Source organism: Equus quagga, chromosome 12, assembly GCF_021613505.1.
Source record: "Equus quagga isolate Etosha38 chromosome 12, UCLA_HA_Equagga_1.0, whole genome shotgun sequence".
In the NCBI taxonomy this organism is placed as follows: Eukaryota; Metazoa; Chordata; class Mammalia; order Perissodactyla; family Equidae; genus Equus; species Equus quagga.
Window position 1 is genome coordinate 83326521 of NC_060278.1, and position 24893 is coordinate 83351413.

Sequence of the window (24893 nt, forward strand, 5' to 3'; positions counted from 1 at the left end):
TGGGAGGGCTCTCCTGGAGTGCTCTCTGTTCATGCTGACGTCCACTGCCTCATCCTGGGCTTTGAGTTTAGACTAGAGGATACTGAACGGGGACAATGGTGAATTCACTGCCACTTTGGTGGTACTTCAAACTCTGGTCTTCCTCCCCAATCTACCTGCTACTACTTTTCAGAGTCCTCAAATAGCCACTCCATGCATTCTGTGCAGCTGCAGTCAGTGGAAAAGTCAGGATGGAGTGTGTTTACTCCAGAACCAGAACCTTCTAAACCCAGGCTCTGATCCAAGGCAGAACATTAATATGGCTGCCTTTAACATAACTGCTGGTCTGCACCCAGAGGTGACTGCCGGGTGTGAACATGAAGCTTTTAATCTGCACATCAAACTTCTCTAGGGGTGCCCGCTGTGGTTTCACAGAGCACCAAGCAGCAATGACCTGAAGATTTCCAGACCCTAATCCCTGGGTGGGTTTTCACAGTGTTGTCTGAACCATCTAGGTCAGTTCTGCTCAAACTGTAATGTGCACATGAATTGGGAGGGGATCTTGCTAAAATGCAGGTTCCAACTCAAAAGATCAAGGGTGGAATCTGAGATTGTGCATTTTCCACGATCTCCCAGGTGATCTGACTTTGCTAGTCTGGGAAGCACAAAGAGTTAGGCTACTTCCTGGTCAGGGTACAAGTTCAAGCTGGTGAACTTTTGTGATCTGGGTTTATTTACCTTGTTCTGCCAAGTGTGGAAATCCAGGACTGGGGAATTGGAGATGCTGCTGAGTGTAGACAAGAAGTGTGGGTACACGTACATGTACAGCCCCAGTTAGAGTGCTCAGAACAAGCAGGGCACCAAACCTTCCCTCTTGCCACCCCGAGGATGTTCTATGAATTCAAAGGTGAATCAGGGACTGAGAATGGTTGGGAAATACTGCATTTCGACTAAGTGAACAGATTTTTAAAAGAGAGAAAAAGAGAAAAGATATGCATAAATTACACTAAAAAATTCTAAGAAAAATGTGACCATAACCTTATTTTAACAATGATTTGTCCTGGTCTTTCCTAGTCCTCTTTTATCAGCATGTTTTCATATAATTGTAACATTACAAGTATAATTTTAGATCCCAGTGTTTTCCTCCACTATGACCCATGTTTCCCAAGTTGTTGGCCTTTGATATTAAATTTTTTAATAGCCAAGTAATATTCATTCAAGTGAAGAAAATTTTTAAAATTTACTTAATCTTCTACTGTAGGTACTGGTATTGCTTCTGGTGTGGATAACTATAACTGCTGCTGTAATTAATAACTTTTGTGCACACAGTTTCTTCTATGCTAGAAATCAATAACTGCTATCTTCTGCCTGTCCCACCACTGTATGATGGGAACATACAACCTGTTTCTCTGGTCAACAGATAGAAAGGAGTTGTGCTCACTGAGTCGTGCTATTTAGAGGGTGAAATTTGGGTCCTTCAAGCTGATGAGATTTCGGTAAGATTTTAGACTGAGCTGATGCAGTAATGGCATGAGACTCCTGTGAATCTTGGGGAAGGGGGCATGTATATTGCATTTGGGAGGCGAGAGGGTAGACTGTGAGGTAGGGAAACCTTCTAGAAATGGCCCCCTTTCAATATTCCAAACCCCTAAATCCCCAGAACCCATAAATGATGGGAAATCACTCCTGTGATTGTTGCATGTTCTATGGCACAACTGACTTTGAAAGGGGGAGATCATCTGGGTGGGCTAACCACACAGCCCTTAAAAGCCGAGAAGTTTCTCTGGTTGGAGGCAGAAGAGAAGGCAAAAGGGAAGACTGGAAGCACAAGAAGGACTTGAGGACCTGACACTGCTGCTAGCTTTGAAGATGGAGAAGGCCATGTGAGAAGAAAGGCAGGAGGAACTAAGAGAGAGGCCCCCAGCCAACGGCCAGTGAGGACTGGGGACCTCAGCCTTATAACAACAAGGCACTGAATTTGGGTTCAGTTAACTTACAATGTTATGGGGATGATGCTTTTCTAAACAATTTAAAAGAAAAAGGAAACTAACTCCAGCAATGGCAAGGGAAATGACATCAAAATAGAGTGGGAATGCCAACTAATACAACTGTCTAGGAGGGGAACTGGGAAATATGTATCAAAATCTTTAAAAAGAGGCTTAGTCCTTAATGTAGTAACTCTATTCTCAGGAATGCATGCTAAGGAAATATTCAGAGATGTGCTCTAAGTTGCATAAAACATTCCCTGACGCGTTAGCGATGGTAGCCCAAAATTAGAAATGACTTAGGCTAAAAAAACCCTTGCATCATCCTTGATTTTTCTTCCCTTCTTTAAGCCAACCCATCAGCAAGTCCTGTCAGGTATACTTCCCAATACACCGCAGATCATCTCCCCAGTCTGTCAGCACCTACCACCATTACTGCTTGCCTGAGTGCCTGTGTCAGACCCTTACGCGGTCTTCTGTTTCCGTTCCTGTCCCTCTAGACTCCACTCTCTACAAAGGAGCCAGAGGGATTAAAAAATGTAAACAACATGAAGCCCCTCTGTTGTTAAACACACCCAGTGGCTTCCCACTGCTCCTGATCTTGACCCCAAGGCTCTAGATGAACTGGTCCGTGCTTACCCCTACAGGGTCACCTCCTATCTCTACCCCACCGGTTTACTGTGCTCCACCCACACCAGCTTCCTCTTTGTTCTTGGAACAATCTAAGCCAACACAGTTTCTTTTGAAGCAATTGCTGATAAATGTGTCAAAAGGAGGAAATACTAAAGGCTGAATCCTATTCCAATATTTATAAGCCATGCTGCTTTGGGCAAGTTAATTAACCTCTCTGTGCCTCAGTTTTCTTTTCTATAAAATGGGGATAACAGTAGCACCTACTTTGTTCTCTTGTTATGAGGATTAAGAGATTATACACTTAATGTAAGTGCTTGGCACACAGTAAGGGCTCAACAACTATTAACCATGTTAGTTATCACAATCTAACTGGGATTCATGGAGAGAAAAAAGTCAATGGCTAAAGGGGTCCCAACCAGATCACTTTATACCCAAAACATTTTGACGGCTCCTATCACCCCAGAATCAAATCCAGCTCCTTGTACATAAGGCCCCTTGTGACGTGGTGCTCACATTCACCTGTTCTCCCCTCAGAGGCCAGCACAAGTGAAACATAACCCCCCTGCTCTCCACCACACGAGATGACTTCATAACCCCATTTGGACCCACTGTTCCTTGTCATAAATGCCAATTACCCCCAAAACCACTGAATTTGTATCAGTCCTTTAAAATTTAGCTCATCAGGCATTATCTCTGTGAAGCCTTTCCTTCTACCCTGTCCCACGTGAGCCTTCAGAAGAACCACCCTTCTCTGTGCTTCAGCAGACCTCAGACATACTTCTGCCGTTGCTTTAAAAACACTTAGGACCTGGAATGAAAAGGGCAATCAGCCCTAATCGACTGTGAACTCCGTGAAGGTTGGGACGACACCTCATCATCTACTCCCAGTGCCGAGTGCAGTGCTTCACACATAATGGACACTTAAACAGACCGCTTGGGGATAAGAAACTGCACACAGGATAAAAGCAAAGGCTTTAGCGTAAGACCCACATTCAAATTCCGGCTTTCCCATTTAACAGCTGTGTGAGCTGGGCAAGTCACGAAACCTCTAAGCCCTAGCTTTCTCTCCTGTATACAGACAATAGTACCTGTTTCTCAGGGTTGTTAGACAGATTAAATGAGAATGTTTATAAAAGCGCAACACCTGGTACATGATAAAGAATTCAACAAGTGGTATCCAGTATTCTAGTATTATAACACAAGTTCTGCTTCTTACTGGTTTATCAAGTTCATTATTATACATGAACCGCAGTTTCCTTACTTGTAAAACGGGGATAGCTCTTCCTGATCTCACGGGGTTGAGAGGATTTAATAAGAGCATGTGGATGAAATGCCTAGCATGTTGTCTGAAATACTTGGCACTCAATAAACAGTATATAAATATTATTGAACTAACCATGCCTCCACGGTAAAAAAAAATCAAACAGATTAAGATTATTTGGCTCCAAGAAAAGAATGAGGGCAAATTTTAATAGGAAATAACAGTTTCACAAGTGATGAAAAACAAAAATTTAATTACTAAGGTGGCACAGGTAGAGGATAATTCTTTTCAAAATATGGTGCTGGATCAACTGGCTATCAAAATGGTAAAATATGAATATATCTCACACTACACATACAAATTAATTTCAAAGGGATTGTATAACTAAATAAAAGGTAAAACAACAAAGCTTCTAGAAAAAAATATATGAGAAATTCTCCATGATCTCGGGGTAGGGCAAAGATTTCTCAAACAGATCAAAAAAGCACCAAACATAAAGGGAAAGCATTGATAAGCTAGATTACATAAAATATTAAGAAGATGTTAATTAAAAAACCCCATCATTAACAGAGTGAAAAGGCAAGCTACAGAGGGAAGATATTTATAGTACGTATGTCCGACAAAGGAGTTAAATCCACAATATATAAGCAATGCCTACAAATCATAAAAAGACAAGATAACCCAATAGAAAAATGAGCAAGAGACTTGAACAGACTCTTCACAAAAGAGGAAATCCAAATGGCTTGTAGACATGAAAAAAAAGAAGATTCAAAATGTGGTCCATGGAGCCCTTGGGGACCCCTGAGACACTCATTTCAGGGGGTCCAGGAGGTCAAAACTATTTCACGTTGGAAGCTATCTACTTTTTTCACAGTGCTGACTGCTATTTTCACTGATGGTGCAGAACCAATGGTGAGTGGAACTGCTGACGCCTTGGCAGGAATCAAAGTGGTGGCACTAAACCAGCAGGACCTGTCTCCTCCCTCGCCAGCCCCCCCACACACATCCAGTTTGCTTTAGAATGTCCTGATGAAGTAGCAAAAATTACCAAGTGTTCTAAAATAGCAATTGAGTCCACTTCTTTTAACGTTCTGTGTGATGCAATGGAAAATAGCATAAAACATTTCCTTTGCATACAGAAATACAATGGCTGTCTGAAAGAAAAGCTCTTCTGCAGTTGTTTAAATTGCTAGCTGCAGTAGCCATTTTTTCATGAAAAACATTTTTATTTGAAAGAATGACTGACAAACAAACCATGGTTATTCAGACTTGGTTACACAGTAGACATTTTCTCAAAAACAATGTGAGCCTGTTACTTCAAGGAAAACAACTGACAGTATATGTTGCCAATGATAAAATTCAAGCTTTCAAATGAAAATTAGCAATTTGGAAATTTGTGTTTACTGCTAGCTTGATGGCTTCTCAGTGCTAATGCTGATGAGATCCGTGATACCAATGACTGTGATTTTTTGATATTGTGTAAGAAAATGTGTCAATGTTAGGCACATCTGTACACCTCAGTGAATATTTTCCAAATGACCAAGACATGATTTTCCAATATCATGCATGGGTAAAAAATGACCCATTCAAAGGCATGATAGACCAGTTGGTTTTAACGTAATAATGCACTGATACGGATTCAGATTCTACATTGCCACTAACCCTTAAAGAAACCATCACCTGTCAAATTTTGGTATACAGTGGTCCCCCTTATCCACAGGGGATACCTTCCAGGAGCCCTAGTGGATCCTGAAAACACAGACAGTGCCAAACCATATATATACTATGTTTTTTCCTATATGTACATATCTACAATAAAGTTTAATTTATAAACGAGGTACAGTAACAGATTAACAACTAATAATAAAATAGAACAATATGACCACATATTGTAATAAAAGTTATTGTAGCTCCTAGTAACCTCAGAATGTGATTTTTTTTCCTTTCCTTATTAAGCCAAGAACTTTTTGCCTTTTCACTTAAAGGAAGCAGTTTAGGGCTTCTCTTTGGCATACCCAAATTGCCAGCATCACTACTCTTATGCTCTGGGGACATTATTAAGTAAAATAAGGGTTACTTGAACACAAGCACTGTGATACTGCCACAATCTGATAACAGAGATGGCTATTAAGTGACTAACAGGCGGGTGGCACACCCAGCGTGGACATGCTGGATAAAGGGATGATTCATGTCCTGGGCAGGACGGCGTGGGATGGCCGAAATTTTATCATGCTTCTCAGAATGGTGTACAATTTAAAACTTATGAATTGTTTATTTTGGAATTTTCCATTTAACATTTTTGGACTGAGGTTGACCACAGGTAACTGAAACCACGGAAAGGGAAATTGCAGATAAGGAGGGACTACTATAACGCAGAGTATCCATGATTATTTGAAAAGATTATTAAACTACCCCTCTCTTTTCCAACAACCTACTTGTGTTAAAGGCTTCAACAAAAACAACATTATCACCTGGAGACTAAATGCAGAAGCAGAAACAAGAATCCAGCTGTCTTCTATGCCAGATATTAGAGAGATTTGCAGCAACATACAACAATATCGCTCTTTTCACTAAGTTTTTTGCTTTGAAAATATAGTTACTTTCATAAAATTTGTTATCTATGTTAACACATGAGTTTACTGCTATTTTTAAACATATGAATAAATGTGCATTTAAAAAATTTTTCAGCTGTAATTTCTAACACGATAAATATTGATAGATATAACCCAAACAAACAAGAGCTCTTTGAGTTCCTCATTAATTTTTGAGAGTGCAAGAGGGTTCCTGAGACCAAAAAGTTTGAGATCTGTCACCATAGGAAATATAACTCAAGGAAGTAAAAGAAAAATTTATATAGATTGTTCATAGTGTACTATTTAAAATGAAAAACTGGACAGGCTTGAAATACGCCATGGAGGTTAGGCATATCAGTAAAATAAAATATCAGATATTAAAAAACATATGTTCAGCACTTTAGTAAATGAATGGTTAAATTTCAAAAAGAAAATGTAAATCACAAAATATTGATAGCATTTAAAAAATACACATCCAGACTGATTGGGATTGAAAATGAATTTTGAATGACATAAACAAGAGCTTTATATCTGAGGATTTATTTTTAGCAAAGCTGGTTAAGCATAGGAAAAACTGGTTTTGCAAAACAAGGAACAGGATTTGGGGCATACAGTCTCCTGACTGAGGACAGATGGAGGAAAGGGAAATGGATTAGAATTGTAATGACAACCACAAAAAAAAGTCAGGCTTAGATGAAAAAAACTTCCCTTACAGATGGGCTGTTTTCAGTTAATTCTTCCCTAGAGATCTCAGGAGTAGGACAGACCTACTTTTCACCCTCAATTCTCCAACACAATGGAATACCCTCTCCATCTATACCCAAAGCCTAGAAGCATTCAGCATCAAATCAGCAGATCCAGTACTCTGATAAGCTCTGGACACACGTCACCACACGTTTAGGAAAGCAAATCTCTTTATGCACTGAGGCGAACATCCCAACTTCGGTTTGCATCTGGAGGTTTCCAGGTGTGGGACAGGCAAGATGGGGGTGTGGAAGGCAAGGGGTGAGACACAGGACTGTGTCTTGTGGGAAGGGGCAGAGGCTGCCCCTTACTACTCGAGCACAAGCTAAGCTCAGGGTTGGGGTAATTAACGCCCCAGCAGCCAGATGGGCCCATTGCTGTGCTGCACTTTCCCTTCTTCCTGCCCTACAGCCTCGCCCCCAAATCAAGCATTGAGGGAAAAACCAAAAGGTAGAAGTGTGAGTGCCTCGTTGCCCAGCAACATGGCGGTAGTGGGGGCTAAAGGAATTGGTGTTGTTTTAGACATCTGTGCTGACAGAGGAAGGGGGCTTGCAAGGAGTGGGGGTGGAGGGAGGTGAGGTCACTACAGAGGGAAGACCTGACAGGCTGTCAGCTCGCTAGTGGCTGACAAAGGCCTGCTAAACATTCCACCTCCTCTGCCAACCATCTCATCCCGTTCACGTCCTAGTCCTGGGAGAGAGGCTTGCTTGAGAAAGACCTAACTGAGAGGTGAACAGCAGATGGATTTTTCTCCATTATCAGTGTGCACTCACTACACTGACCTTGTACACAAATTGGTTATTACTTGAGCTAAAACTGAAGGGTGCATTGGGGAAAGCATAAGCTTCTGATCAGACCCGGACAGGGGTAAACCCTAGTCTTCACCCTCCCAGAGAGATAACTCTGGGAAGTTACGCTACCTCCCTATCCACTATTTCCTCCCCCTGTAGAGATGCCACTGATCATCTTGTAGGGCTGTCTGGAAGATGAGCAACCATAAATGAAAGCATCTTGTTCAGGGGTCAACACATGGTGGACAGCCAAGAAAAGGCAGTTACTCCTATTCTCGATAAATGAGGCCAATGTTGATAACGCAAACGATGTCCATAAAGGGCCTGGGCCTAAAGACAGTCGCCCAACACACCCTCTGGGTTGATATTCTCACACCTAAGCAGCTCTACCACACTAAATCCTCTCCTGGAGGGAAAAGGCTACGTATTTAAAAAAATAAAACAAGGTTCTCTCTTTTGGGAGACCCTCTACCTTCAGTCTTGTTTTCATCTATGCCTACTACCTGAATGGGATCTGCTGAATGTTTACTTAACATCTACTATATTCTGAGAAATAAACTCAACACGTGACATCCATCATCACAGTCAACCCTAAGAAATCTCTGAGACAGACATTATAATTCCCAAGGTGCAGATGAGGAAACTGAGGCTCTGAGAGGTTAAATCTGCTCAATGAGACGTAAAGGTACAAGGTTAGGGTGTGAACCCAGCTGATCAACCTCGGACACCTGTGATCCTAACTGCTCTCTCCTTGACATGGGATGCAGGAGTGACAAGGCTCTGTCCCTTCTGCCTTCTGCCCCCCAACCCACCGGGCTCTTTAGTCAAAGGCACTACTGCCCTCATCAGAATCCTTCAGTGGTTTCCAGCTACCCATGGAGAGATGCATGTACTTCGTATGAGGGGCTTTTGAAAGTCTAGTCCCATCCTCCACAGCTGTTACATCCTACGAGTCCAGACACGAATTCTTTCTCTAGCCTAACTTTAGGAACAGTCCCAGGCTTTCAGACCTTGATGCCTCTGGCCTGTTGCTCTCTCAGCCTGGAACAACCTTCCCCCTGAAAGAAATGTTAAGAAATAATGCAGACACGTGAAAAGGAGCTCAAGGAATACTTCTCCTCTTCCCCGTGAAGACGCAGCTCCTCCTCCAAGAAGCTCTCCCAGGCTACCCAGGAAGGATCTCTGCACTAACCTCTGTACCGGCAGTTACCACTCTTATTCACTCACCTGTCTCCCATGCTAAAGGGACAGTGCGTGCCTCAAGAGTGGGCGCCAAGCCCTAAGAATCCCTGAACCCACAGGGAAACAGTGCTGAAGAGAAAACTCGTCAAAAACATGCAAGGCACAGGTCCAGCAGACACAAGATGTGAAAAAGTAGGGCAAAGGGGAGAAGAGGGGATACACACTTAAAAAGCCAATAATCTTGGGATGAGACAAAAGTAACTGAGTGGTAGTGTTTTCAGATAGTTTACTGCTAATGTATAGAAATAGAATTGGTTTTTGTTTATTGATCTTGTATCCTATCACACTGCTGAATTCATTTATTAGTTCCAAAAGTGTTTTTAGAGGATCCCTTCAGATAGTCTACGTATAAGATCCCACGTCATTGGCAGATAGACATTGTTTTCCTTCTTACTTTCTCATCTGGATTTCTTGTCCTCTTTTTCTTGAGTGATTGCCCTGGCTAGAATATCAAGCACAATGTTGTATGAAAGCGTCAAGGGCAGACATCCTTGCCTTGTTCCTGATCTTAGGGGGAACCATTCCATCTTTCCCAGCTAAGTAGGATGTTAGCTGTGGGCTTTTTGCAGATGCTCTTTATTGGGTTGAGGAACTTTCCTTCTATTGCTGAATGCTTTTATCACGAAAGGGTGCTGGATTTTGTCAAATGCTTTTTCTCTGTCTACTGAGATAAACGTGGTTTTTTGTCCTTGTTCTATTAATATGGTGTATTTTACTCATTTACTTTCAGATGTTAAGCCAACCATTTCTACGATAAATTTCATTTGGTCATGCCCTATAATCCTTTCTACATCCTGGATTTGTTTTGATACTATTTCGTCGAGGATTTTTACATCTATACTCATAAGGGATACTGGTTTGCAGTTTTCTTGTGATGTCTTTGGTATCAGGTCACTACTGGCCTCACAGAATGAATTGGGAAGTATTCCCTCCTCTTCTGTTTTTTTGGAAGTTTGTGAAGGATTGATATCAATAAAAAACTCATTATTAAGGAAATTTTCAAATGGACCAAAAAACAGTATGAATAGTGTAATTTATGAAACCCAGTGTACCCTTCTACTCGGTTTCAATAATTATCAATATTCTACCATTCTTACTTCACCTATGCTCACTTCCCAAGGTCTTACTTGTTTAGAGGGTGAAATTATTTTAAAGCAAATCCCAGACATGTCACTTCACCCATACAGACTTCATTCAACATGTGTAACAGATAAAGACTTTTTTAAAAACATAACTAGAATTTAATTATTTCACCTAACAAAATTAGCAGTAATTCTTAATGTTATCTGATACCTGATCCATGTTTAAATTTCCCCAAATGTCTCAAAAATGATTTTTAGAATGAGTTTGTTTGAATCAAGATTCATACAAGGTCCAACATCGCATTTAGTTGAGATGAGTCTTTTAATAACAACCCCCTTTCTCACTCACCTCCCCATGCCATTCATTTGATGGAAAACACAAGGTCAATTTATCCTGTAAAGTTTTCACGCTCCAGGCTCAGCTGGAGCGCGTGTCCGCATGTGTCTGTTCACCTGGTTGCTCTCTCCCTCATGCTTCTCCTAAACTGGGAGTTAGATCTAGATTCAGGTGACTGTGAATCGCTATCGCATCACATTAGAAGACACGTAATGTCTGGCTGTCCCACTTTCAGTGCTAAGATTGATCTGTGGGTTCAGGTGCTATCAGCCTAGTCCATCCATTATAAAGTTCCCCACCAAGCTTTGACCTAACGGTTTTAGCAATCACTGACAATTTGTGCCTTGGTACATTATTTCAGTAGAAGTTGCAACATGGTGATTTTCTAATGCTTTCAGGTCTCCCAATGCTAGGATTTTCCAGCTTCACAATTATAGACTCCAGGTCTATGATTCCCAGTTAGGATGAACCAGCTTCCAGGTGCCCTTGCGGAAGCCCTGGCATTTATAGGCAGACACCAAAGAAGCGCATGCTCTACCATTCACAGTAGAGTTCCACATGACCAAGAAGGACTTGTATCCCACACAACTTTCAAAAGTCTTGTTAGACATTCATGGAGCTGTAAAGCCTATATAAGTTACCTGAGTCTAAGACCATTTTATATATGAACACAAAGTATTTTTTTGTTGAGGAAGATCAGCCCTGAGCTAACATCTGTTGCCAATCTTTTTCCACTTTATATGTGGGATGCCACCACAGCATGGCTGACAAGTGGTATAGGTCTGTGCCTGGGATCCAAACCTGCAAATCTGGGCCTGAACTTAACCACTATGCCATGTGGCAGGTCCCACAAAGTACTTTTTTTCTTTTCTTTTTCTTCTTCTCTCTGAAGCCCCTCAGTACATAGTTGTATATTCTAGTTGCAGATCCTTCTAGTTAAGCTATGTGGGATGCCTCAGAATGGCCTGACGAGCAGTGCTAGGTCCACACATGGGATCTGAACTAGCGAAACCCTGGGCCACCAAAGCACAGCACACAAACTTAACCACTTGGCCACAGGGCTAGCCCCCACAAAGTTGCTTTTTTTGAGGAAAATTAGCCCTGAGCTAATATCCACTGCCAATCCTCCTGTTTTTGCTGAGGAAGATTGGTCCTGAGCTAACATCTGTGCCCATCTTCCTCTACTTCATATGTGGGATGCCTGCCACAGCGTGGCTTGATAAGCAGTGCATAGGTCTGCACTCAGGATCTGAACCGGCAACCCTGGGCTGCCAAAGTGGAACACGTGAACTTAACAGCTGTGCCACTGGGCTGGCCCCACAAGGTATTTTTTATGCTGTTTTAATGCAAACAAATTTTTCTAGGAATATAACTACGATGTAACTGAAGAAACACTGTCCATCTACTTTTTGTTTGCCATTCGCCTAAGGCCTAGTCACCATTTTAGAAAAGTCATGTTAGTAACAGCAACACAGTTTGTGGTAGTTGAGTTGTTGTTACAACACATCTGTATGTGCCAGCTTTTGTTACTGCTGAATTCAAGATAATTCCATATACGAGTGTAGATGTCTGTTTCCCAGTGAAATCATGCTCAGGCATCTACACGATGAAATACACATTACCTTATTATTAATTACACTCTTGCTATTTCTCATTTATATTATAGTTAGGACTTTATACTGATTCTTTTTGAAATTGTGCATTCGGTAAGTCAGACTATCTATGAATTCTATTTCAAGAGGGTAAAAGAGATTTCACAGAATATTTACTTTAAGTGGGCAGTGTATCTAAGAGAGCTGAGAATTACTGTCACTCGAGGTCTAAAAAGATTCCCCCAGCTTGAGTGCTGTCTAGTGCTTACTCTGAAATCTTGCCACCCCACTCTGGTTACATCACAACCAGAGCAGTGTGCTGGGACTGAGGGCACCTGGACCCCAGCCCTGGCTCTGCCTCTTTATTAGTGTTTGGTGACCTTAGGCAGGTCAACTTACATCTGTTCCTGTCTGTAAAATAAGCAGGTCAGATCAGACAAGCTGTTTCCAACCTTTCAACCACTTTTATTATTCTCCACTCTCCCCACAGGACCCAATATTTCCAAAGACTGCCAAAGAGATTTGCCAACTTATTACTTATTGTAATAATTAAACCAATTTCCCATTTTTTAAAAAACTAACCAAAGGTGTATAAATTGCAAAACAGAATAAAATAACAATGGCAGTTAACACTTAGTGAGTGCTTATTATGGCCCCACAGTGAAACCCCCATGAACCCCACCATTACTACCACACTGTGGACTCCAAATTGGGAAGCGATGTCTCAGCCAGAGACTAAGGTCTCCCTAGTCCTTGTCTCCTCCCTCAGAACAGAAGTCTTCAGTCCTAAATGCTGTCATTGTAATCTGCAAAGGTCTTGGATGTGACTTGCTCATACCCCATGCTGTTTTGGTAAAGTTCTGAAGTTGTCAAAGAGGTCAGAGGACTACAGTGAAGTGAAATGAAACAGGTAGGACACTGGGAATGCATCCCCGTTCGGAAAAGCACTTCTGCATCTTTGCATTTTTCCCAAAAAGCCTGGTCCAGGGCCCCGCACAAAGGGCTCTGGAATGAATAACTGAATCACCTGGGCAGCAACCCTGAGCACTGCACACAAGCCCCAGAGGCACTGCCCCTTGGACAGACTCAGGAGCTCGGTGTGGCCTCACCTTAGGGTGACTAGTAGAGTATAAGAACTCACTGCTCCACTTATGTCTCATTTTCTATCTCTGTACAACCAGACTCTTAACAATTCTGTTGAAGACAATGGGGGCGAGAGAGGAGGTCAAGAGGCAGGATGGTCACGACTGGAATCCTCCTGCAGAAGCATAGGTTGCCCAGCTGGGCCTCTGTACTCACCAGGGAGGCTGCCGGCTGGTGTGTGGGTGCTGTGGGTGAATCTGCAGTGGGTCCACCTCTCTGGCAGTGGCAGGGGGAAACTCCCGGTGGGGACTGCTTACACTAGCCTTTTCCCAGTGTTCATGGATAGGTGTGATGATTCCAGACACAATTCGAGACCGAAGATCCTCACTGTTCTTGTAGGTCCTGCAGGAAGCAGACGAGGCGTCAACCGCTTGCAGCTGGCTGGCAACTGTGTTTACGGTATTTTGGCGGCGGCGACTCTGACAGCTCTTGCCGTTGCGCTTGGGAGGTTTGCAAGGGTGGGAATGGGCCGCCTGGCGGACCTGCGTGAGGGGGGCAACAGCCCGGGGTTGTCTCCGAGATTTGGGCCTAAGCTTCTTAGGCATCTGAGTTGCCCCTCCTCATTTACCACCCCATTAGAAAGAAGTGAGGGTATAGGGGCACAGGGCCTGCACTGGCCACTCCTCTGTATCAGCCCCACCCACACCCACCCCACCCTTAGCTTCACTGTGTGTTCATCACATGTCATGGGAAGGGTCATGGAAGGCCAAGGCTCTGTGGGGAGGATGAATCAGGTTCCTGGTTCAGATAGGCAGGGTTCTGGGGGCTCAGGCCCAGTTTTGTCACTAACTCGGGGGCCCTCGGAAGGCTGCTCTGGGCTTCTTTTCTCTACCTGAGAGAAATAAGCAGTGTGAGCACTAGCTGAGGTGCTGAGGCAGACTGAGGTCAGAGTGGGCAGGATTCTAGAGTTCCTAAAAATCTGGTGTTTTAAAAAGAGCCACATCCTGAGTCAAACCTCACAAATTAAAAAGAACTGAAATCATAGAGAGTATGTTCTCTGACCACATAGAATCATACTAAACATCAAAACAGAGAGGAGGTCTCTGATTAAGCAACATAATTTTAGATAATCCATGGATAAGAGGAAGTCTTTTAAAAAAAGTACAAAGCACTAAATAAAAATAAAAATACAACATATTACAATATGTGGGATATAGCTAAACCAGTGCTGAGAGGAAACTTTACAGTACTAAACACTTACATGGGAAAAGAGGAAAGAAATCAATAATCACAATTCTGACCTCAAGAACCTAGAAAAAGAAGAGCAAATTCAACCCAAAGGAAGCAGAAGTAAGGAAATAATAAAGAATAGAAATCAATAAAAGGGAAAACAGGAAAACGATAGAGAAAATTAATAAAATAAAAAAGTGGTTCTTCCAAAAGATGACTAAAACTGATAAACTTCTAGCAAGATTGGCAAACATAAAGAGAAGACACAAATCACGAGTATCAAGAATGAAAGAGCAGATATTACAACACTCTTGCTGCCATTGAAAGGATAATAAGAGAATACTGAAAACAATTTAATTCAACAACTTAGGCCAATTCTTCAAACACCACAAACTGTAACAACTCAGCCAAAATGAAACAGATAATCTGGATAGTTCTAGTAATATAACTAGATTCATACTTAAGCACTCAAAAAAAGAAATCTCTAGGTCCAGATGATTTCAGTAGAAAATTCTATCAAACATTTAAAGAAGAATTAACACCAACTTGTGGTCACTTTCAGAAAACAAGGGAGAAGGGAATATTTCCCAACTCATTTTATGAGGCCAGTATTACCTGATATCAAAACCAGACAGTACAAAAAAAGAGAGAACTACAGACCAGCTATTTCCTACGAACAAAAAAGTGAGCAAATTGAATTAAAAAATATATAGAAAGAATGATACCATAGGATTTATTGTAGGTATGCAAAGCTGGTTCAATATTCACAAATCCCTACCATATCAATAAGCTAAGAAAAATCATACGATCCTAACAATTGAGGCAGAAAAAGCATTTGATAAAATCCAACATGATAAATCCACTCATGATAAAAACTCAACAAGCTAGGAAGACAGGGGCTCTTCTTCAACTTGATAAAGAGCATCTACAAAAAACCTACAGCTAACAATACACTTAATAGTGAAAGATTAATACTTTGCCTCTAAGACTGCGAATAAGGCAAGGATTTTCTCTCTCAACACTCTTAATTAACACACATTAACAATATTAACAATACTGGAAGTTCCAGCCATTGCAATAAGGCAAGAAAAAGGAAAAAGGATACAAATTAGAAAGCAAGAATAAAACTGCCCCCATGTGTAGATGAAATAATAGTCTACCTTAAAATTCCCAAGGAATCCAAAAAAACCTTCCAAGAACACTGTGAGTTCAGCAAGGTGACAGGATACAAGACCAACACATATTAACACACATTAATTGCCTTTCTATATACTAACAATGAACATCTGAAAATGAAAACTAAGAACACCACCATTTATAATCAACCCCTGCAAAAGAAATAACAAAAACATGTTCAGTATATATACTGAAAATTACAAAATGATGATGAAAGAAATCAAAGTAAGACCTAAATAAAAGGAGAGACATACCCTGTTCGTAGTAAAAACAGCAATTTTCCCCACTACAGGTTTAATGATCTATAGGTTTAATGCAACTCCTATTAAAATCCTAGCAAGGATTTTTATAGACATAGACCAGCTTATTCTAAAGTTTATACACAAAGGCACAGACCCTAGAATAGCTAAAACTATCTTAACAAAGAAGAAGTAAGTGGGGGGAATCATTTTACTCAACATTATGGTCTACTATATAGCAACAATAATCAATACAGTGTGATACTGGCAGAGAGAGACACACAAAGATCAGTGGAGAAAAGCAGAGAACCCAGAAACAGACCCACACAAGAAGAGACAACTTATTTTTGACAAAGTTGCAAAAGCAATTCAATGAAGGAAGAACAAATGGTGTTGGAGCAACTGGACATCCACAGACAAGAGAATTAACTTCCGTCTAAACCTCACATTTTACACAAAGTTAACTTACAACAGACCACAGACTTAAATGGGAAAACATAAAACTGTAAAATGTTTAGGAAACAACATAGGAGAAAATCTTTGGGCCCTAAAGCCAAGCGAAGAGTTCTTACACTTGACACCAAATGCTTGATCCATAAAAGCAAAATAGGTATTATCAAAATTAAAAACTTTTGCTTTGCGAGAGACCCAGATAGGAAAATTTTTTAAAACCTAAAGGCTGGAAGAAAACGTTTATAAACCAACATCTAACGAAGGAGTTGCATCTGAAATACATAAGGAACTCTCAAAAATACAACAATTAAAAAACCGAACAATCTTAATTAGAAAATGGGCAAAAGACACGAACAGACATTTTGCCAAAGATGGCAAGTACACAGATGAAAAGATGCTCAACATCATTAACCATTAGAGAAATGCAAATTAAAACCACAACGAGATATTACTACACATCTATCAGAATAACTAAAATGAAAAATAGTGACAACACCAAATGCTGGTGAAGATGCAGAGAAACTTTATCACTCATACACTGGTGGTAGATATGTAAAACGGTACAGACACTCTGGAAAATCATTTGGCAGTTTTTTAAAAAACTAAATGTGCAATTACCATTGGATTGTAATCACTCTTGGGCATTTATTACAGAAAAATGAAAATTACGTCCATACAAAAGCCTGTACATGAATGTTCACAGCGCCTTTACTTGTAAACAGTAAACAACTGAAAACAACTCACATGTCCTTCAACAAGTGAATGGTTCAACAAACTGTGGTACATACACACCATGAAATACTGCTCAGCAATACAAAGGAACAAACTACTGAGGCATGCAACTACTCAGAGGGGCCACAATGGTATTACACTGAACGAGAAAGGCCAAACCTAACAGCTTCCATACTGTATGATTCCATCTATGTAACATTTTTGAAATGACAACATTTTAGAAATGGAGAATAAATGGTGGCTGCCAGTGGGGTCAGTGGTAGGGAGTGGGAGTGGGTGTGGCTAGAAAAGGGCATCAGGAGGGATCCTTGTGGTGATGGAAATGCTTTGTATCATTGTCTCAACGTCAATATCCTGGCTGTAATATCTAGTATGATATTATCTGTATGATGCTATTTTTCTCAATACAAAGTCTCTCTGTATTATTTCTTACAACTGTATTTAAGACTACAAATACCTCAAAATCAAAAGTTTAATTAAAAAATACATTTATTATATAACCATAAGATAAACTGAGAATATTAGACTTGAATTAATGGGTTTTCTCTAGCTACAAGGGGACTCAGGGAGGGCAACAGAGAAAGCCAAGTATGTGAAGCACGGGGACCTCCACTTCCCGCCCCCGTCCTTTCCACCATAGCAAGTCTACTTGAACTGGCTTAATATGCCAATCCTAAAACACTATGCTTAAAGAAAGAGTTCCAGGGTTAAAAAGTGTAACATCTGCAATGGCTTAGAAGATCTGGGGGCCTGCGGTCCATACATCCCTACAAAGATCAGGTTCCTACTTAGAACACAGACCTTCAGGGAGCTTGCTGCTTCCCCGTCCAAGCTGGGTGGAGGGGATAAATCTAACTCCTCTTTCCTCAAGTCAGACGCGCTGTGTGATACAGTCGAAGGCCTCTGATCTCCCCATGGAAGATGTTCACCTGCAGAACTCAGGTCCCATTCAAAACTGCCAAGTCCCGAAGGAGAAGTTCTTGCAGAATTTCTAAGTCTGAGTAGAACTGCCACTTTGGTAGCAGCAAAAGACAGCCTGCCGCCCCGTCTAACGCAGAAGGAGTGGGGCGGAGCAGGGTTACGCTCTTTAGCAGACCAGCTGGCTCACCAAGGGGCACAAATCCCCACCTAGGATAGGCAAGACACGCCGTGACGACCTAACAGGGGAAGGGGCCTCGAAGCAGGCAGCTCAGGCTGCTGGCAGCAAGGCCAAGGAGAGGGAGGGGCTTCCCATCCGGAGGCAGACACACCCCAGCTCTCAGGGCCTCAGTTTCCATGGAGATGATTCCTGGTATCACATTTTTTCCCGGTGCGTCTGTACTAAGAGCTGGGCCCAGCACTAAGCACTCTCTGCTGACATCTCATTTTGTTCTCAGTTCCCTCATTTCACAGTAATCGAAAAACAAAACACCTCCCCCCACAAAATCCCAACAGCAAATGTATTTTTAAAAGAAATAAATGGAGACACCACCGTTTTCTCTCAGTATTGCCGAGGGGGACTAACTGCTCTAAGGAGCATGAAAGCTTAGTTCAGCGCCTGGGTTCTTCCACAGGTTTTGTAAATTTCTCTCCCACTGGCATTCCAGAAGAAGGAGGAGAAGCCACACTCCCCATGTCCTTCCCTCAAGCCCTTTAAGGGGTGTGGGGGAATGGTGTGCACAGCTCTGCCAAGGCCAGGGCTGGCCTCTCACTTCACTCCTTCATTCCCCTGTCCACTATACAGAAAACAGCCCCAGGCCCTGCCCCAGGGAGATCACAGGCTACTGGGGGAGACCAACTCCAAGAAGTCAATCATAAGATACCTACTTATCAACGTCTTAAAAGGTGGTTTCGAAACATCCAACACGGGCTGCCAGGGGCGGCTTCTCTGAGGAACTGACATTTGAATGGGAATTGAAGAAAGAAGAGGAGTTGGCTGTGTGAGGTCGGGGAGAGCGCTCCAGGCAGAGGGCCGGCTCTGAAGGGGGAAGGACAGGGCCTGATGTCGGGGGCAGCAGGGCACCGTGGCTGAGGCACAGGAACTAGGGGGAAGTGGTAGAGGATGACGTTGGAGGGGCTGGGTGCTAGACTTCAGGCCTCATCAAAGATTTGGTTCTTTATCTTAAGAGCAATGAACATTCACTAAGGGTTTTGTTTTGTTTCTTAGAGTTGAAAAACTTTTAATTGTAAAATATACATAAAATTTACCAACAGCCAGTTTTAAGCGTACAGTTCAGTAGTATCAAGTACATCCACACTGTGGCACAATCACCACCATCTTCAGAACTCTTTCCATCTTGCAAAACTGAAACTCCGTACCCATTAAACAGCAATCCCCTATTCTCCCCTCTCCTAGCCCCCGGCAACCACTATTTTACTTTGTCTCTATGAATCTGACTACTCTAGGAACCTCATTTAAGTGGAATCATGCAGTATTTGCCTGCTTGTAACCAGTTTATTTTGCTTAGCATAATGTCCTCGAGGTTTATCCCTGCTGAAGCATGTGTCAGCATTTCCTTCCTTTTTAAAGCTGAATAACACTCCATTGTAAGTACAGCTGTCCCTCGGTACTGGCAGGGGACTGGTTCCGTGACCCCCCAAGGATATCAAAATCCTCGGATGCTCAAGTCTCTTATCAGCCCTCTGAGGCTGGTTGAACCTGTGGATGAGAAACTCTCAGACACAGGCAGACTGTATATACCACATTGTATTTATCCAGTCATCTGTCCTAGGTATTCATGGACATCTACGTTGCTTCCACCTTTTGGCTACTGTGAATAATGCATCCACGAACACAGGTGCACAGATATCGCTGAGACCCTGTTTTCAATTCTACTGGGTCGATACCCAGAAGCTGAACTGCTGGATCATATGGTAATTTAATTTTTTGAGGAACCATCATACTGTTTTCCATAGTGGCCGCTCCATTTGACATTTCCACTAACAGTGTACAAAGGTTCCAACTTCTCCACATCCTTGCCAACATCTGTTTTCTTCTCATAGTAGCCACCCTGGTGTATGTGAGGTAGGATCACCAAAGGATTTCAAGCAAGGGTTTCACCCACAATCTGGCCTGTTCTAAAAAGGCTGCTCCAACTGCTGTGTGGGAAACTGACTGGAGGGTAACGAGCAGAAGCGGAAGTTGGGACCGCTTCACACAAAGGTTGCATGGAAAAGGGAAAGAGACAAAGATGGGTGGCCAGAATGATGGAGGCAGGTGGTTTGAAAGTTTGAGAGGAATTGAGCTTGTTCAAAATGGTTATTGCTGATTAAATGCAATTAAATGCAACAGGGTTTTCTAGGCAGTTCTGATGACTGAATTTATAGTGATGTCAAGCTTCATCCAAAACCTGAGAAGGTCAATGAGGATGGGGGAAAAGTCCCTAAAGTGCAAATAAATGGGCCTAACTGTATATCAAAGAGAGAATTTCATTACATTGATGGAAAAACAAGCATTAATTTAAGTACCTTTTGAACACAATACTCTGACTATATATGTCCTCAGTGGGATAAGGTCAAAGGACAAAACGAACTGGAAAGAAATCGTATTTGGAACTTTACTTAGATTTGTTACTGGTAGGTATTGATGCAGCAGTTTAGAAACTATGTGTGTGTTATTTTAAAATCAAACAAATGAGTACATATATTGATGCCGCTGGGCATCAGGGTTCTCACCACAGAAGAGAGATACAAGTATGGAATAAGAGAACAAGAATCCTATGGTGTTAGATTAAAAATAAAAGTATCAGTTTAAACTTTAAGAAAAAAAACTTTAAGGAAAAAGTTTCCTAGCTCTACTCTCTGAAAAGGCCTGGAAGCAATAACATCCTTAGTATTAATAAGCACACTCAGGGCCCAGATTTTGGTTTTTAAATACTATTCCCCACCAACAGAAATCACAGTCCCTTAGATAAATGGCTGATTTCAAGGCAAGAGCAAGTAAAGTACAAGGTGAGGCTAGAACATCTTATTGTACCAGAAAGTATGAAAACACTCAAAGAATGATGAGGACGTGTCAAAAGGACAAAGGAGGCAGCTTGAAGGGGTTCCCATGGGTCAACTCTGAACAACTTGTGCAAAGAATAACAGAAATGGACTAAAACTGAATAAAATGGAATCCATTTTATTAAAATTAAAAAGGAAACTTTTTTATTTAAAAAATACTAATTAGTGAGTGTAGAAAGAATGATGAACATAGAAAATTACTGTTTTGTAATCATCACAGTAATAATTGATTCAGGCAAGGATCAATAGATGCTAAAACCACGGGGTGAAAGCCCTTTAGGAAGCAGAATATCCAGTCTGCTAGTATAATCCCACAGATCACTTACTAAACACAAAGGGAAACACATGCCCTTACTATAGAGGAACTGGCAGATACCGTCATAACCAAGTGATCAAACTGAACCAAACCAACGAGGAGACAGACGTCACATGCCTGATGTGCAACACTGACGAGAACACAGCCTCGCCCATGCAGTGCTCTTGTCGAAAATGTTCAGCCTGAATCAAATGATGAGGAAACAATCTGAACATCCCACACAGTAACTGACCTCAAGTCTTCAAAAATACCAGTGCCATGAAAAACAGTCTAGGAAACCATTCCAGATTAAAGGTAAAGAGACATGAAAATAAATGCAATGTGTGATCTTTGGTTGGATAAGAAAAAAAACCTCAAACCAAAAACCAAGACTAGCTAAAAAGGATATTCCTGGGATGACTGAGAAATCTGAGCTTGGAGCGTGTATAAATGATATTAATGTATCAGTGCTACATTTCCTGAGTGTGATAATTGTATTAAGCTTATACAGGAGGATACCCTTGTAGGAACAGGGAGACACATGCTGAAATATCTAGGGGTTAAGGTTCAGAAAGTGTGGAAATAGTTCTCAGATGGTTCAAAAAGAAAAAATAAAGTCAAGAGAATGAGAAGACAAGCCAGACTAGGAGAAAATATTTGCAAAACACATATATGATAAAGGTCTGTTAGCCAAAATATACAAAGAACTCCTAAAACTTAACAATAAGAAAACAACTCAATTAAAAATAGAGCAAAGACCTGTACATACACCCCACAAAAGGAAATATACAGATGGTAAATAAGCATAAGACACTCAGTAACAGATATCATCAGGGAACTGCAAATTAAAACGACAAGATACCACTGCATACCTATTAGAAGAGCCAAAATCTGAAACACTAGCACCACTAAATGCTGACAATGCTGAGCGACAGGAACTCTCATTCACTGCTGGTGGGGAGGCAAAACCGTACGGCCACTTTGGAAGACAGGTTGGCAGTTTCTTACAAAACTAAACATACTCCGACACCACCAAGAGTGAACTCTGATGTAAACTATGGACTTCGGGTGACAACATGTGTCAGTGTAGGTTCATCCATCCTAAAATAGGCCCCACTCTGGGGCAGCACGCTGAGAGAGAAGGAGATTGTGCGTCAGGTGGGGCAGGACGGACACGGGAACTTTCTGCATGTGCTGCTCAATTTTGCTGTGAACCTAAAACTGATCTAAAAAGAAAGTCTATTGGAAAAAGAAAAGTTGGGGGTGGAGTGGAAACCTGATCAGGCACACTTTTTCCCAGGAGCCTACCCCGCCTGACCCCATTCACCTGGCCCCAACTCTATTCTGTAGCCACTGCCGCCCTTGTGGACTCTTGATTGCATCATTTTATTTCACATGGCATTTCCCATGTGAGTCTTCTCCTCAAATAAATTACAAACAGCAAAGAAAACTGAGAAGTGACTGTGCCCAGGGGTGAAAGATCCCTTCATTAGCCTTCCTCCATTCTCTGGTCACCTCTACCCCATTCCTCATATCTGGCCACTGGTTCTCTCTTCTTTTTCCCAGAGGAAAGCCATCACTTAGAAGTACCTGTGGAAGTCAACCAGGTGTTCTGAATCAATATAATCATCCAAATTCAGGGTCAAGTCTGACACTTGCTGTGAGCCATATTCCTAGAAAAATGAAAACAGAAAATGAGAGACTAGGGATATTCCTAGTTAATGCATGGGTGGGTACGGGGAGAAAATTAAATATTCAACCTAAAGGAATACATATATGCACAAGGAGACATATATAAGGACTGTCTGTAATGTAGGGAATGCCATTCCAATGCATGGGGACTTCTCTGATTTGGGAATACTGACTTTCTGAGGCAGAGCCCAGAAAACCTACCCCCAGGCTCTTTGCAACTTGGGCACAGGCATGTAACTGAGGTGCCAAATGGATGCACAACTTCAATTTGGAGCGGGGCAACATGGAAAAGCAGGCCCAGCAAGGGGGAGACACATCTTGCTAATAAGGGAGGCAGCAGGGGTCACAACATAAGTGGCTCATGAAAGGGGGCACTAGGGCTGGCAGTATTGGCCAGGACCTAATGTCCTGGGGTTGGTGGCAGCAGCAGTGGTTTCCATGGCTTGGTTTGGGGCACTATCCTGGAAGCCCAGCCTTGAACCTGTTTTTCCAGCCCTTCCAACAATTCAGTGACCCATCCCAGTTCTTTTAATAAACCCAATCTGTTTAAACTAAACTGAGGGGACTTTGTTGTTTATAAGAACCCCGTTTGATACAAGATCTAAATGTCCATCAAAAGGAAAAGGGATAAATAAATTATCGTATTATGGAATACTATAGAGTAGTTAAAATGAATAAGGTATATCTATATACATTCCCACACAAAGACCTCCAAAACATACTGAGTGAAAAAAGCTTTCATCTGTACACACACAGACAACCAGCATAAAACTTAACAAAAAGGAGGTCACTGCTCTCGTGGTGCTTACAGTCCAGTGGCAGAATGCAAACATTAAATGAAAACATAAGTAAGTACATAATTACAAATTGGGTAGTTCCAGGCAGGAAAATAAAATGATGAAGTAGAAAGGCATAATTTAGATTTTTCTCGCAGGCGCGAGTAGGTAGTCAGGACTGAACTTCCAGAGGAAGTGACAATGAGAGGGAGCTAGCCAGGCTAAAGAGTGGAGGGTGTGTATGTGTGCGAGGAGGTCCACAGGTGGGGGTAAGAGCTTCCCAGCACAGGAAACAAGAAGTGTAAAGGCTCCAAGGAAGCAGAGAGCCAGGCTTACCCAAAGTAGCCCCCTGGAACGACAATAAGCTTTTTTCTGCCATGTTGTCACTAAATGCATTTACCCTGATCTACTTAACCATTCCTCCGTAATGGAAAGTCCCCCTTTAACAATACCAGGGAGCTGCGCATCTCTGAGCACAAAGCTTTTCTATATTTAGGGTTCTTGCCTCAGGATAAAGTTCCAGAAGTAGGATCACTGGGTAAAGGTTCATAAACATTTAGGGCTCCTGATCCATACTGTTAAATGGGTTTCAAAAAAGCGATCCCAATGTCCACTCCCATCAGTGAACCCCTATGGGTCCCAGAAACTCACCAGCACATTGATGATCATGCTGTTCTCCACAGTGACGGCCTTCACGAGGAGCTTTCTGGACCCATCCTTAGACTCATACCGGAGGACGTACAGGTCTTTATTGCTGTTCCATTCGGCTGGCAGTAGTTCTGATTTCTTATCACTGGGACCCGGCTGAGAAGACACCAGGGTTGAGAGGAGGAAGACTATGACCTCAGAACACAGAGCTATAAAAGACCTTACCAATAATCTAATCCCACTCCCCCACTTGACAGATGAGGACAGGGAGGCCGAGAGAAATAAAATGACCAAGGGCATGCAGCAAGTTAGAGGCCTTGGATTCAGGTCTCTGGACTCCTGCTCTAGTGCTCCCTGCCTCATGTC

The 24893-nt window shown here is 42.0% G+C and overlaps 1 protein-coding gene across 1 annotated transcript in view; it reads right to left on the reverse strand.

The window, feature by feature from the left end:
- Positions 1–24893, reverse strand: part of PSMF1 (proteasome inhibitor subunit 1) — a 39027-nt gene that overhangs the window by 7880 nt on the left and 6254 nt on the right. The window contains exons 2-4 of the mRNA XM_046679033.1: positions 24531–24683; positions 23002–23084; positions 13519–13704 (exon numbers count right to left, since the gene is read on the reverse strand). Of these exons, the coding sequence (XP_046534989.1) occupies positions 13519–13704; positions 23002–23084; positions 24531–24683 (422 nt within the window). The remainder of the gene's footprint in view (positions 1–13518; positions 13705–23001; positions 23085–24530; positions 24684–24893) is intronic.